The sequence below is a fragment of the Salmo trutta genome, unplaced genomic scaffold, assembly GCF_901001165.1.
Source record: "Salmo trutta unplaced genomic scaffold, fSalTru1.1, whole genome shotgun sequence".
NCBI lineage: Eukaryota > Metazoa > Chordata > Actinopteri > Salmoniformes > Salmonidae > Salmo > Salmo trutta.
The window spans coordinates 15,001-27,462 of record NW_021823253.1 but is presented as its reverse complement, the minus strand read 5'-3'; the positions used below and the strand labels follow the sequence as shown (position 1 = coordinate 27,462).

The 12,462-nt window shown below is 43.2% G+C and overlaps 1 protein-coding gene across 1 annotated transcript in view; it reads right to left on the bottom strand.

The window, feature by feature from the left end:
• LOC115189912 (polycystin-1-like) overlaps nt 1-12,462 on the bottom strand; it is a gene marked incomplete at both ends in the record, with an annotated part of 47,804 nt that overhangs the window by 20,461 nt on the left and 14,881 nt on the right. Inside the window, 3 exons of the mRNA XM_029748416.1 lie at nt 2,666-2,836; nt 6,655-6,847; nt 11,546-11,725. Coding sequence (XP_029604276.1) covers nt 2,666-2,836; nt 6,655-6,847; nt 11,546-11,725 — 544 coding nt within the window. The remainder of the gene's footprint in view (nt 1-2,665; nt 2,837-6,654; nt 6,848-11,545; nt 11,726-12,462) is intronic.

The following is a 12,462-nucleotide window of genomic DNA, read 5'->3' as shown; positions in this document are numbered from 1 at the left end:
GAACATTCCTGACTGTAGGTCTTGTTATTGGGCTACAATCCACAGCCAGGCAGTTTTTAAAAGAAGCTATTGATCCTCTGTGGCTAAATGATAGGCCTTCTCATGGTGTAGTAGGACATTCTGAATGGTTTCATTTCTTTCTGAACAGACAGCAGTAATTCTGTAACTAAATAAATGAAGTACAACGCAGGAGAGATGGGAGTTGCAGGCTCATGTCTATCAGAACAGAGAGGGAGAGAGAACATAGAAAGTTCATCTCATTCTAGTTCTGTGAGAGATACAGGCTTGCTTCTCACACAGCTATGGCCACGCATTGGTCTCAAACATAGGTCACGCCAACTCGAATCCAACCCGAATCAACTCTTAGAATATCAGACCCAAGCTGTAAGTCTACTTTTTCACACTACATTTTATTTAATTTTTTTACAAATGAACGAGGCAAGAACTTTTATCGCTTTTATTATGATTTTTACATTGCAAAAAGTAACTATGTTTCATGCCAGGAGAGGTACTGGATCTGGCCAAAACAGTCCAGAACTAATCACTGACCACATTACTTCTTACTAGTAATATATTATACCTTTTATGGAACATTACAGAGCACGCTCATCTGTTATTTTGTGTTGTGCTGGTTTAATTTTAGCTGATGGGGGGGGCGGATAAAAATCATCTGAGTGGCTGGTAGACCAAAACGTAATTTTTTTGCAATTATAAAAATAATATGAATAATGATAATAATGATAATAATGATAATAATGATAATAATATTAATATGAAGAATGATAATAATAATATGAATAATGATAATAATATGAATAATAATATTAATATGAATAATGATAATAATATGAATAATGATAATAATAATAATATGAATAATGATAATAATGATAATAATAATATGAATAATGATAATAATATGAATAATGATAATAATGATAATAATATGAATGATGATAATATTAATATGAATAATGATAATAATAATATGAATAATGATAATAATAATATGAATAATGATAATAATAATATGAATAATGATAATAATAATAATGTGAATAATGATAATAATAATAATAATATGAATAATGATAATAATAATAATATGAAAAATGATAATAATGATAATATAATAATATGAATAATGATAATAATGATAATAATGATATGAATAATGATAATAATAATATGAATAATGATAATAATAATAATATGAATAATGATAATAATATGAATAATGATAATAATGATAATAATGATAATAATAATAATATGAATAATGATAATAATGATAATAATAATAATATGAATAATGATAATAATAATATGAATAATGATAATAATGATAATAATGATAATAATATGAATAATGATAATAATGATAATAATAATAATGATAATAATAATATGACTACGAATAATGATAATAATGATAATAATAATATGAATAATAATAATATGAATAATGATAATAATGATAATAATAATATGAATAATGATAATAATATGAATAATGATAATAATGATAATAATGATAATAATAATGATAATAATGATAATAATGATAATAATAATATGAATAATGATAATAATGATAATAATGATAATAATAATAATATGAATAATGATAATAATAATATGAATAATGATAATAATGATAATAATGATAATAATGATAATAATAATATGAAGAATGATAATAATAATATGAATAATGATAATAATAATATGAATAATGATAATAATAATAATATGAATAATGATAATAATAATATGAATAATGATAATAATGATAATAATAATAATGATAATAATATGAATAATGATAATAATGATAATATGAATAATGATAATAATAATATGACTACGAATAATGACAATAATGATAATAATAATATGAATAATGATAATAATAATATGAATAATGGTAATAATAATATGAATAATGATCATAATAATAATATGAATAATGATAATAATATGAATATGAATAATGATAATAATATGAATCTGAATAATGATAATAATATGAATAATGATAATAATAATATGAATAATGATAATAATATGAATATGAATAATGATAATAATATGAATAATGATAATAATATGAATATGAATAATGATAATAATATGAATAATGATAATAATGAAAATAATAATATGAATAATGTTAATAATATGAATAATGATAATATGAATAATATGAATAATGATAATAATGAAAATAATAATATGAATAATGATAATAATATGAATAATGATAATAATAATATGAATCATGATAATAATGAAAATAATAATATGAATAATGATAATAATATGAATAATGATAATAATATTAATAATGATAATAATAATATGAATAATGATAATAATATGAATAATGATAATAATATGAATAATGATAATAATAATATGAATCATGATAATAATGATAATAATAATATGAATAATGATAACAATATGAATATGAATAATGATAATAATAATAATATGAATAATGATAATAATAATATGAATAATGATAATAATAATATGAATAATGATAATAATAATAATGATATGAACAATGATAATATTACATTGTACTTGTAACATGCTTTTCAAAAATCCAAAGTGCCTGCATATGTGTTAGTGTGTTTGTGTGTGTGTGTCCTCCTACCCTTGTTGTCGTGCCAGACGCGGATCTTCCAGACGCTGCCCAGGCTAGTTTCCGTGGCGATGTGGAAGATGTCCAGTCCGTTACGTGCGAAGGCCCCGGGGCTGTCCAGGTGGCGATGCCCGCTATGCCCCTCACAGCCGTACACACTGATGCCTACATGTGCTGACGTGCCTAGCAGACAGGGGGAGGAGTTAGATATACACATCATATAATAACTACAAACGTCTTGAGACAGGTGATGGATGGGTATGTACTGCCGTCTTCGAGACAGGTGATGGATGGGTATGTACTGTAGTCTTGGAGACATGTGATGGATGGGTATGTACTGCCGTCTTCGAGACAGGTGATGGATGGGTATGTACTGTAGTCTTGGAGACATGTGATGGATGGGTATGTACTGCCGTCTTCGAGACAGGTGATGGATGGGTATGTACTGTAGTCTTGGAGACAGGTGATGGATGGGTATGTACTGTAGTCTTGGAGACAGGTGATGGATGGGTATGTACTGTCGTCTTGGAGACAGGTGATGGATGGGTATGTACTGTCGTCTTGGAGACAGGTGATGGATGGGTATGTACTGTAGTCTTGGAGACGTGATGGATGGGTATGTACTGTCGTCTTGGAGACAGGTGATGGATGGGTATGTACTGTCGTCTTGGAGACAGGTGATGGATGGGTTTGTACTGTTGTCTTGGAGACAGGTGATGGATGGGTATGTACTGTCGTCTTGGAGACAGGTGATGGATGGGTATGTATTGTCGTCTTGGAGACAGGTGATGGATGGGTATGTACTGTCGTCTTGGAGACAGGTGATGGATGGGTATGTACTGTCATCTTGGAGACAGGTGATGGATGGGTATGTACTGTAGTCTTGGAGACAGGTGATGGATGGGTATGTACTGTCGTCTTGGAGACAGGTGATGGATGGGTATGTACTGTTGTCTTGGAGACAGGTGATGATGGGTATGTACTGTCGTCTTGGAGACAGGTGATGGATGGGTATGTACTGTCGTCTTGGAGACAGGTGATGGATGGGTATGTACTGTCGTCTTGGAGACAGGTGATGGATGGGTATGTACTGTCGTCTTGGAGACAGGTGATGGATGGGTATGTACTGTAGTCTTGGAGACAGGTGATGGATGGGTTTGTACTGTCGTCTTGGAGACAGGTGATGGATGGGTATGTACTGTCGTCTTGGAGACAGGTGATGGATGGGTATGTACTGTAGTCTTGGAGACTGGTGATGGATGGGTATGTACTGTAGTCTTGGAGACAGGTGATGGATGGGTATGTACTGTCATCTTGGAGACAGGTGATGGATGGGTATGTACTGTAGTCTTGGAGACAGGTGATGGATGGGTATGTACTGTAGTCTTGGAGACAGGTGATGGATGGGTATGTACTGTCGTCTTGGAGACAGGTGATGGATGGGTATGTACTGTAGTCTTGGAGACAGGTGATGGATGGGTATGTACTGTAGTCTTGGAGACAGGTGATGGATGGGTATGTACTGTAGTCTTGGAGACAGGTGATGGATGGGTATGTACTGTAGTCTTGGAGACAGGTGATGGATGGGTATGTACTGTCGTCTTGGAGACAGGTGATGGATGGGTTTGTACTGTCGTCTTGGAGACAGGTGATGGATGGGTATGTACTGTCGTCTTGGAGACAGGTGATGGATGGGTATGTACTGTCGTCTTGGAGACAGGTGATGGATGGGTATGTACTGTCGTCTTGGAGACAGGTGATGGATGGGTATGTACTGTCATCTTGGAGACAGGTGATGGATGGGTATGTACTGTAGTCTTGGAGACAGGTGATGGATGGGTATGTACTGTCGTCTTGGAGACAGGTGATGGATGGGTATGTACTGTCGTCTTGGAGACAGGTGATGGATGGGTATGTACTGTCGTCTTGAAAACCTTTCATTATGTTCCCTTGATCTTTGGGGATTTGAGCCTGGGTTGTTGTCTGAAGGGGTTGTTGTCTGAGGGGGTTGCTGTCTGAGGGTTGCAGTCTGAGGGGGTTGCTGTCTGAGGGGGTTGCTGTCTGAGGGGGTTGCTGTCTGAGGGGTTGCAGTCTGAGGGGGTTGCTGTCTGAGGGGTTGCAGTCTGAGGGGGTTGCTGTCTGAGGGTTGCAGTCTGAGGGGGTTGCTGTCTGAGGGGGTTGCTGTCTGAGGGGGTTGCTGTCTGAGGGGTTGCTGTCTGAGGGGTTGCTGTCTGGGGGTTGCAGTCTGAGGGGGTTGCTGTCTGAGGGGTTGCTGTCTGAGGGTTGCAGTCTGAGGGGGTTGCTGTCTGAGGGGGTTGCTGTCTGAGGGAGTTGCTGTCTGAGAGGGTTGCTGTCTGAGGGGTTGCTGTCTGAGGGGTTGCTGTCTCAGGGGATTGCTGTCTGAGGGGGTTGCTGTCTGAGGGGGTTGCTGTCTGAGGGGGTTGCTGTCTGAGGGGTTGCTGTCTGCGGGGGTTGCTGTCTGAGGGGGTTGCTGTCTGAGGGGGTTGCAGACTGAGGGGGTTGCAGACTGAGGGTTGCAGACTGAGGGGGTTGCTGTCTGAGGGGTTGCTGTCTGAGGGGTTGCTGTCTGAGGGTTGCAGTCTGAGGGGGTTGCTGTCTGAGGGGTTGCTGTCTGAGGGGGTTGCTGTCTGAGGGTTGCTGTCTGAGGGGGTTGCTGTCTGAGGGGTTGCTGTCTGAGGGGGTTGCTGTCTGAGGGGGTTGCAGACTGAGGGGGTTGCTGTCTGAGGGTTGCAGACTGAGGAGTTGCTGTCTGAGGGGGTTGCAGACTGAGGGGTTGCTGTCTGAGGGGGTTGCAGACTGAGGGTTGTAGACTGAGGGGTTGCAGTCTGAGGGGGTTGCTGTCTGAGGGATTGCTGTCTGAGGGGGTTGCTGTCTGAGGGGGTTGCTGTCTGAGGGTTGCAGACTGAGGGGTTGCTGTCTGAGGGGGTTGCTGTCTGAGGGTTGCAGACTGAGGGGTTGCAGACTGAGGGGTTGCTTTCTGAGGGGGTTGCTGTCTGAGGGGGTTGCTGTCTGAGGGTTGTAGACTGAGGGGTTGCTGTCTGAGGGGGTTGCTGTCTGATGGATTGCTGTCTGAGGGGGTTGCTGTCTGACGGTTGCAGACTGAGGGGTTGCTGTCTGAGGGGGTTGCTGTCTGAGGGGGTTGCTGTCTGAGGGTTGCAGACTGAGGGGTTGCTGTCTGAGGGGGTTGCTGTCTGAGGGGGTTGCTGTCTGAGGGTTGCAGACTGAGGGGGTTGCTGCCTGAGGGGGTTGCTGCCTGAGGGTTGCTGTCTGAGGGGGTTGCTGTCTGAGGGGTTTGCAGTCTGAGGGGTTGCTGTCTGAGGGGGTTACTGTCTGAGGGGGTTGCTGTCTGAGGGTTGCAGACTGAGGGGTTGCTGTCTGAGGGGGTTGCTGTCTGAGGGTTGCAGACTGAGGGGTTGCTGTCTGCGGGGGTTGCTGTCTGAGGGGGTTGCTGTCTGAGGGTTGCAGACTGAGGGGTTGCTGTCTGAGGGGGTTGCTGTCTGAGGGGGTTGCTGTCTGAGGGGGTTGCTGTCTGAGGGTTGCAGACTGAGGGGGTTGCTGTCTGAGGGTTGCTGTCTGAGGGGGTTGCTGTCTGAGGGGGTTGCAGTCTAAGGGGGTTGCTGTCTGAGGGGGTTGCTGTCTGAGGGGGTTGCTGTCTGAGGGTTGCAGACTGAGGGGTTGCTGTCTGAGGGGGTTGCTGTCTGAGGGTTGCAGACTGAGGGGGTTGCTGTCTGAGGGGGTTGCTGTCTGAGGGGGTTGCTGTCTGAGGGGTTGCTGTCTGAGGGGGTTGCTGTCTGAGGGGGTTGCTGTCTGAGGGTTGCAGACTGAGGGGTTGCTGTCTGTCTCCCAACATGAGATCTGTGGGCATGACTTGAGTATTAGTGCGATATGTGATACGTTTCTGCCCTTTGTGAATACAATTTGATTGATTGATTAAAAGTCTAATTTCTTTCCATTTGAATCCGGAACCTTTGCCTTCTCACCTGCCCCACGGCTGAAGCCGGTCTTGACCTGCACCTCGTACTTGAATGTTCCGTCGTGTCCACAGAGCGGCACCGTCCCCGCCCTCCTCAGGTCCAGCTGGTCAAGTTTATGTAAGATGGCCGCCGCCACGGCGTAACACAGCAACCCCACCACACACGTCAACAACACCACCAGGCTGGGACCCCCCCGCTCCTAAAGGACGAGAGGAGTGTGAGAAAATGTGTGTTTCTGAAAGTCAGCTGATTTCACAGTATGGCATCGTAACATTACCGTGTGTTTCCTCAGGCGGTTGGCTTGGACCACATGTGTATTACTTGGTGTGTCAAAATAAATCACATTTTATTGGTCACATACACATGGTTAGCAGATGTTATTGGTCACATACACATGGTTAGCGGATGTTATTGGTCACATACACATGGTTAGCAGATGTTATTGGTCATATAGACATGGTTAGCAGATGTTATTGGTCACATACACATGGTTAGCAGATGTTATTGGTCACATACACATGGTTAGCAGATGTTATTGGTCACATACACATGGTTAGCAGATGTTATTGGTGACATACACATGGTTAACAGATGTTATTGGTCACATACACATGGTTAGCAGATGTTATTGGTCACATACACATGGTTAGCAGATGTTATTGGTCACATACACATGGTTAGCAGATGTTATTGGTCACATACACATGGTTAGCAGATGTTATTGGTCACATACACATGGTTAACAGATGTTATTGGTCACATACACATGGTTAGCAGATGTTATTGGTCACATACACATGGTTAGCAGATGTTATTGTTCACATACACATGGTTAGCAGATGTTATTGGTCACATACACATGGTTAGCAGATTTATTGGTCACATACACATGGTTAGCAGATGTTATTGGTCACATACACATGGTTAGCAGATGTTATTGTTCAGATACACATGGTTAGCAGATGTTATTGGTCACATACACATGGTTAGCAGATGTTATTGGTCACATACACATGGTTAGCAGATGTTAACGCGAGTGTATGGAAATGCTTGTGCTTCTAGTTCTGACAGTGCAGTAATATCTAACAAGTAATCTACCAATTCCACAACAACTACCTTATACACACAAGTGTAAAGGGATGAATATGTACATGTAGCAGCAAAGGCAAGATCCAATAGATGGTATAAAATGAGATGAGTAATGTAAGATATGCAAACATTACTAAAGTGGCATTATTTAAAGTGACTAGTGATCCATTTATTAAAGTGGCCAATGATTTGAGTCTGTATGTAGGCAGCAGACTCTGTGTTAGTGATGGCTGTTAAACAGTCTGATGGCCTTGAGATAGAAGCTGTTTTTCAGTCTCTCGGTCTCAGCTTTGATGCACCTGTACTGACCTCGCCTTCTGGATGATAGCGGGGTGAACAGGCAGTGGCTCGGGTGGTTGTTGTCCTTGATGATCTTCTTGGCCTTCCTGTGACATTGGGTGCTGTAGGTGTCCTGGAGGGCAGGTAGTTTTCCCCGGGTGATGCGTTGTGCAGACCTCACTACCCTCTGGAGAGCCTTACGGTTATGGGTGGTGCAGTTGCCGTACCAGGCGGTGATACAGCCCGACAGGATGCTCTCAATTTGTAAAGGTTTGTGAAGGTTTTTGGTGACAAGCCAAATTTCTTCAGCCTCCTGAGGTTCAAGAGGAGCTGCTGCGTCTTCACCACGCTGTCTGTGTGGGTGGACCATTTCAGTTTGTCCGTAATGTGTACGCAGAGGAACTTAAACTTTAAGTTTCACCTTCTCCACTACTGTCCCGTCGATGTGGATATGGGGCTGCTCCCTCTGCTGTTTCCTGAAGTCCACGATCATCTCCTTTGTTTTGTTGACATTGAGTGAGAGGTTGTTTTCCTGACACCACACTCCGAGGGCCCTCACCTCCTCCCTGTAGGCCGTCTCGTCGTCGTTGGTAACAAGACCACTATTGTTGTGTTGTCTACAAACTTGATGATTGAGTTGGATGCGTGCATGGCCACGCAGTCGTGGGTGAACAGGGAGTACAGGAAGAGGCTGAGAACACACCCTTGTGGGGCCCCAGTGTTGAGGATCAGCGAAGTGGAGATGTTGTTTCCTACCTCCACCACCTGGGGGCGGCCCGTCAGAAAGTCCAGGACCCAATTGCATAGGGCGGGGTTCAGACCCAGGGCCTCAAGCTTAATAATAAGCTTGGAGGGTACTATGGTGTTGAATGCTGAGCTGTAGTCAACGAACATCATTCTTACATAGGTATTCCTCTTGTCCAGATGGGATAGGGCAGTGTGCAGCGTGATGGCAATTGCATTGTCTGTGGACCTGTTGGGGCGGTATGCAAACTGAAGTGGGTCTAGGGTGGCAGTGATATGATCCTTGACTAGCCTCTCAAAGCACTTCATGATGACAGAAGTGAGTGCTACGGGGCGATAGTCATTTAGTTCAGTTATCTTTTCTTTCTTGGGAACAGGAACAATGGTGGCCATCTTGAAGCATGTGGGGACAGCAGACTGGGATAGGGAGAGATTGAATATGTCCGTAAACACATCAGCCAGCTGGTCTGGGCATGCTCTGAGGGATGCCGTCTGGGCCAGTAGCCTTGGGAGGGTTAACACATTTAAATGTCTTACTCACATCGGCCACGGAGAAGGAGAGGGGAGGCCTGCAGTCCTTGGTAGCGGGTCGCATCGGTGGCAATGTATTATCCTCAAAGCGGGCGAAGAAGGTGTTTCGTTTGTCTGGAAGCAAGACGTCAGTGTCCGTGACGTGGCTGGTTTTCTTTTTGTAGTCCGTAATTGCCTGTAGACCCTGCCACATACATCTAGTGTCTGAGCCGTTGAATTGCGACTCCATTTTGTCCCTATACCAACATATCGTTTGCTTGATTGCCTCGCGGTAGGGAATAACTACACTGTTTGTATTCGGCCATATTCTCAGTCATCTTTCCATGGTTAAATGCGGCGGGTCGCGCTTTCAGTTTTGCGCAACTTCTGCCATCTATCCACAGTTTCTGGTTAGCGTAGATTTTGATAGTCACCGTGGGTACAACATCTCCAATGCACTTCCTTATAAACTCACTCACCGAATCAGCATATAAATCGATGTTATTCTCTGAGGCTGCCAGGAACATTTCCCAGTCCTCGTGATCAAAACAATCTTGAAGCGTGGCTTCTGATTGGTCAGACCAGCGTTGAATGGTTCTTGTCACGGGTGCATCCTGTTTGAGTTTCTGCCTATAGGACAGTAGGAGGAAAATGGAGTCGTGGTCGGATTTGCCGAAGGGAGGGCGGGGGAGGGCCTTGTATGCATCGCGGAAGTTGGAGTAGCAGTGATCCAGTGTATTGCCCACACGAGTGCTACAGTCAATATGCTGATAGAATTTAGGTAGCCTTGTTTTCAGATTTACTTTGTTAAAATCCCCAGATACAATAAATGCAGCCTCAGGATATATAGTTTCCAGCTTACATAGAGTCCAGTGAAGTTCCTTGAGGGCCGTTGTGGTATTTGCTTGAGGGGGGCTTTACACGGCTGTGACAATAACCGACGAGAATTCTATTGGGAGATGATATGGTCGGCATTTGATTGTAAGGAATTCTAAGTCAGGTGAACCAAAGGACTTGAGTTCCTCTATGTTGTTATGATTACACCATGAGTCGTTAATCATGAAGCATACACCCCCGCCCTTCTTCCCAGAGAGATGTTTATTTCTGTCGGTGCGACGCATGAAGAATCCCAGTGGCTGTACAGACACCAACAACATATCCCGAGAGAGCCATGTTTCCGTGAAACAGAGAATGTCACAATCTCTGATGTCTCTCTGGAAGGCAACCCTTGCCCTAATTTCGTCTACCTTGTTGTCTAGAGACTAGACATTGGCGAGTAATATACTCCGAAGCGGGGAGAGGCAGCTCCGTCTTCCTCTTCTGCGGCGACGTTGTTTTGGGTCGGCCTCTGGTATTAGATCCAATGTCCTGGATGGTGAACCGAACAAAGGATCCACTTCGTGAAAGTCGTATTCCTGGTCATAATGTTGATAAGTTGACGTCGCTCTGATATCCAATAGTTCTTCCCGGCTGAATGTAATTAACACTTAAGATTTTCTGGGCTAACAATGTAAGAAATTATATATAAAAAAACAAAATACTGCATAGTTTCCTAAGGACTAGAAGCGAGGCGACCATCTCTGTCGGCGCCATCTGTGTGTGTATTATCAAGTGTGTGTGTGTATTATCAGGTGTGTGTGTGTATTATCAGGTGTGTTTATTATCAGGTGTGTGTGTGTGTATTATCAGGTGTGTGTGTTTATCAGGTGTGTGTGTGTGTATTATCAGGTGCGTGTGTATTATCAGGCGTGTGTATGTGTGTATTATTAGGTGTGTGTGTGTTTATCAGGTGTGTGTGTGTGTATTATCAGGTGTGTGTGTGTGTATTATTAGGTGTGTGTGTGTGTATTATCAGGTGTGTGTGTGTTTATCAGGTATATGTGTGTTTATCAGGTATATGTGTGTGTATTAGTAGGTGTGTGTGTGTGTATTACCAGGTGTGTGTGTGTGTATTATTAGGTGTGTGTGTGTGTATTATCAGGTGTGTGTGTGTGTGTGTGTATTATTAGGTGTGTGTGTGTGCATTATCAGGTGTGTGTGTATTATCAGGTGTATCTCTACTTTAAAAATATATATTTAACCATTATTTAACTAGGCAAGTCAGTTAAGAACAAATTATTATTTACAATGACGGCCTAGGAACAGTGGGTTAACTGCATTGTTCAGGGGCAGAACAACAGATTTTTACCTTGTCAGCTCAGGGATTCGATCTAGCAACCTTTCGGTTACTGGCCCAACGCTCTAACCACTAGGCTACCTGCTGCCCCATACTTACAGGCCGTATGAAGGTGACAGCGTCAGGTGGAACGAAGAGACTGGCAGCGAAAGCTGTGAGGTGACGGGTGCTGCAGACGGCCCGGCTGGCATTAGTCTCAGCCAGTGGCACCATGCCGTCTGTACGCCACAGCTTGGCGCTCTCGCTGAAGTACTGGCACAGGGACGCAAACACACCCACCTAGAGAAGGTATGGAATGAGTCAGAGAGATATTTAGAAGGGAAGGGTTTTCAACACAGGTCAACACTTGGTTTCCTTCTTAGAGAGTTTGTCAGTGTGTGTCACCACCCTAGACAGAGGAAGGGTTTAAGAACAGATTCTATGAACTACATACGCTCACCGGATTGTTTATTAGGTACACCCATCTAGTACCCAGTCGAACCCCCCCCCCCCCCCCCCATTTTCCTCCAGAACAGCCCGAATTCTTCGGGGCATGGATTCTACAAGGTGTCGGGGACGTTCCACAGGGATGCTGGTTCATGCTGACGCGATGGCGTTACACAGTTGCTGCAGATTGGACGGTGGTACATTCCTGCTGCCAACAGCCCGCTCCATCTCATCCCAGAGATGTTCTATTGGGTTTGGTCAGCAACAACGTTCTGATTGACTGTGGCTTTCTATCGGTGCTCAGTTGGTATCAAGAGACCTAACGTGTGCTAGGAAAACATTCCCCACACCAGTACACCACCTCCACCAGGCAGGATGGTTCCATTGTCCAGTGTTGGTGACGGCCTGCCCACTGGAGCTACTTCTTATTATTTATAGCTGATAGGAGTGGAACCCGGTGTGGTCGTCTGCTGTAATAGCCAATCCGGGACAAGGATCGATGAGTTGTGTTTTCCGAGATGCCGTTCTGCACAACACTGTTGTATTGTGTCGTTATTTGTCTGTTTGTGGCCCCGAATGTTCGCTTGCAC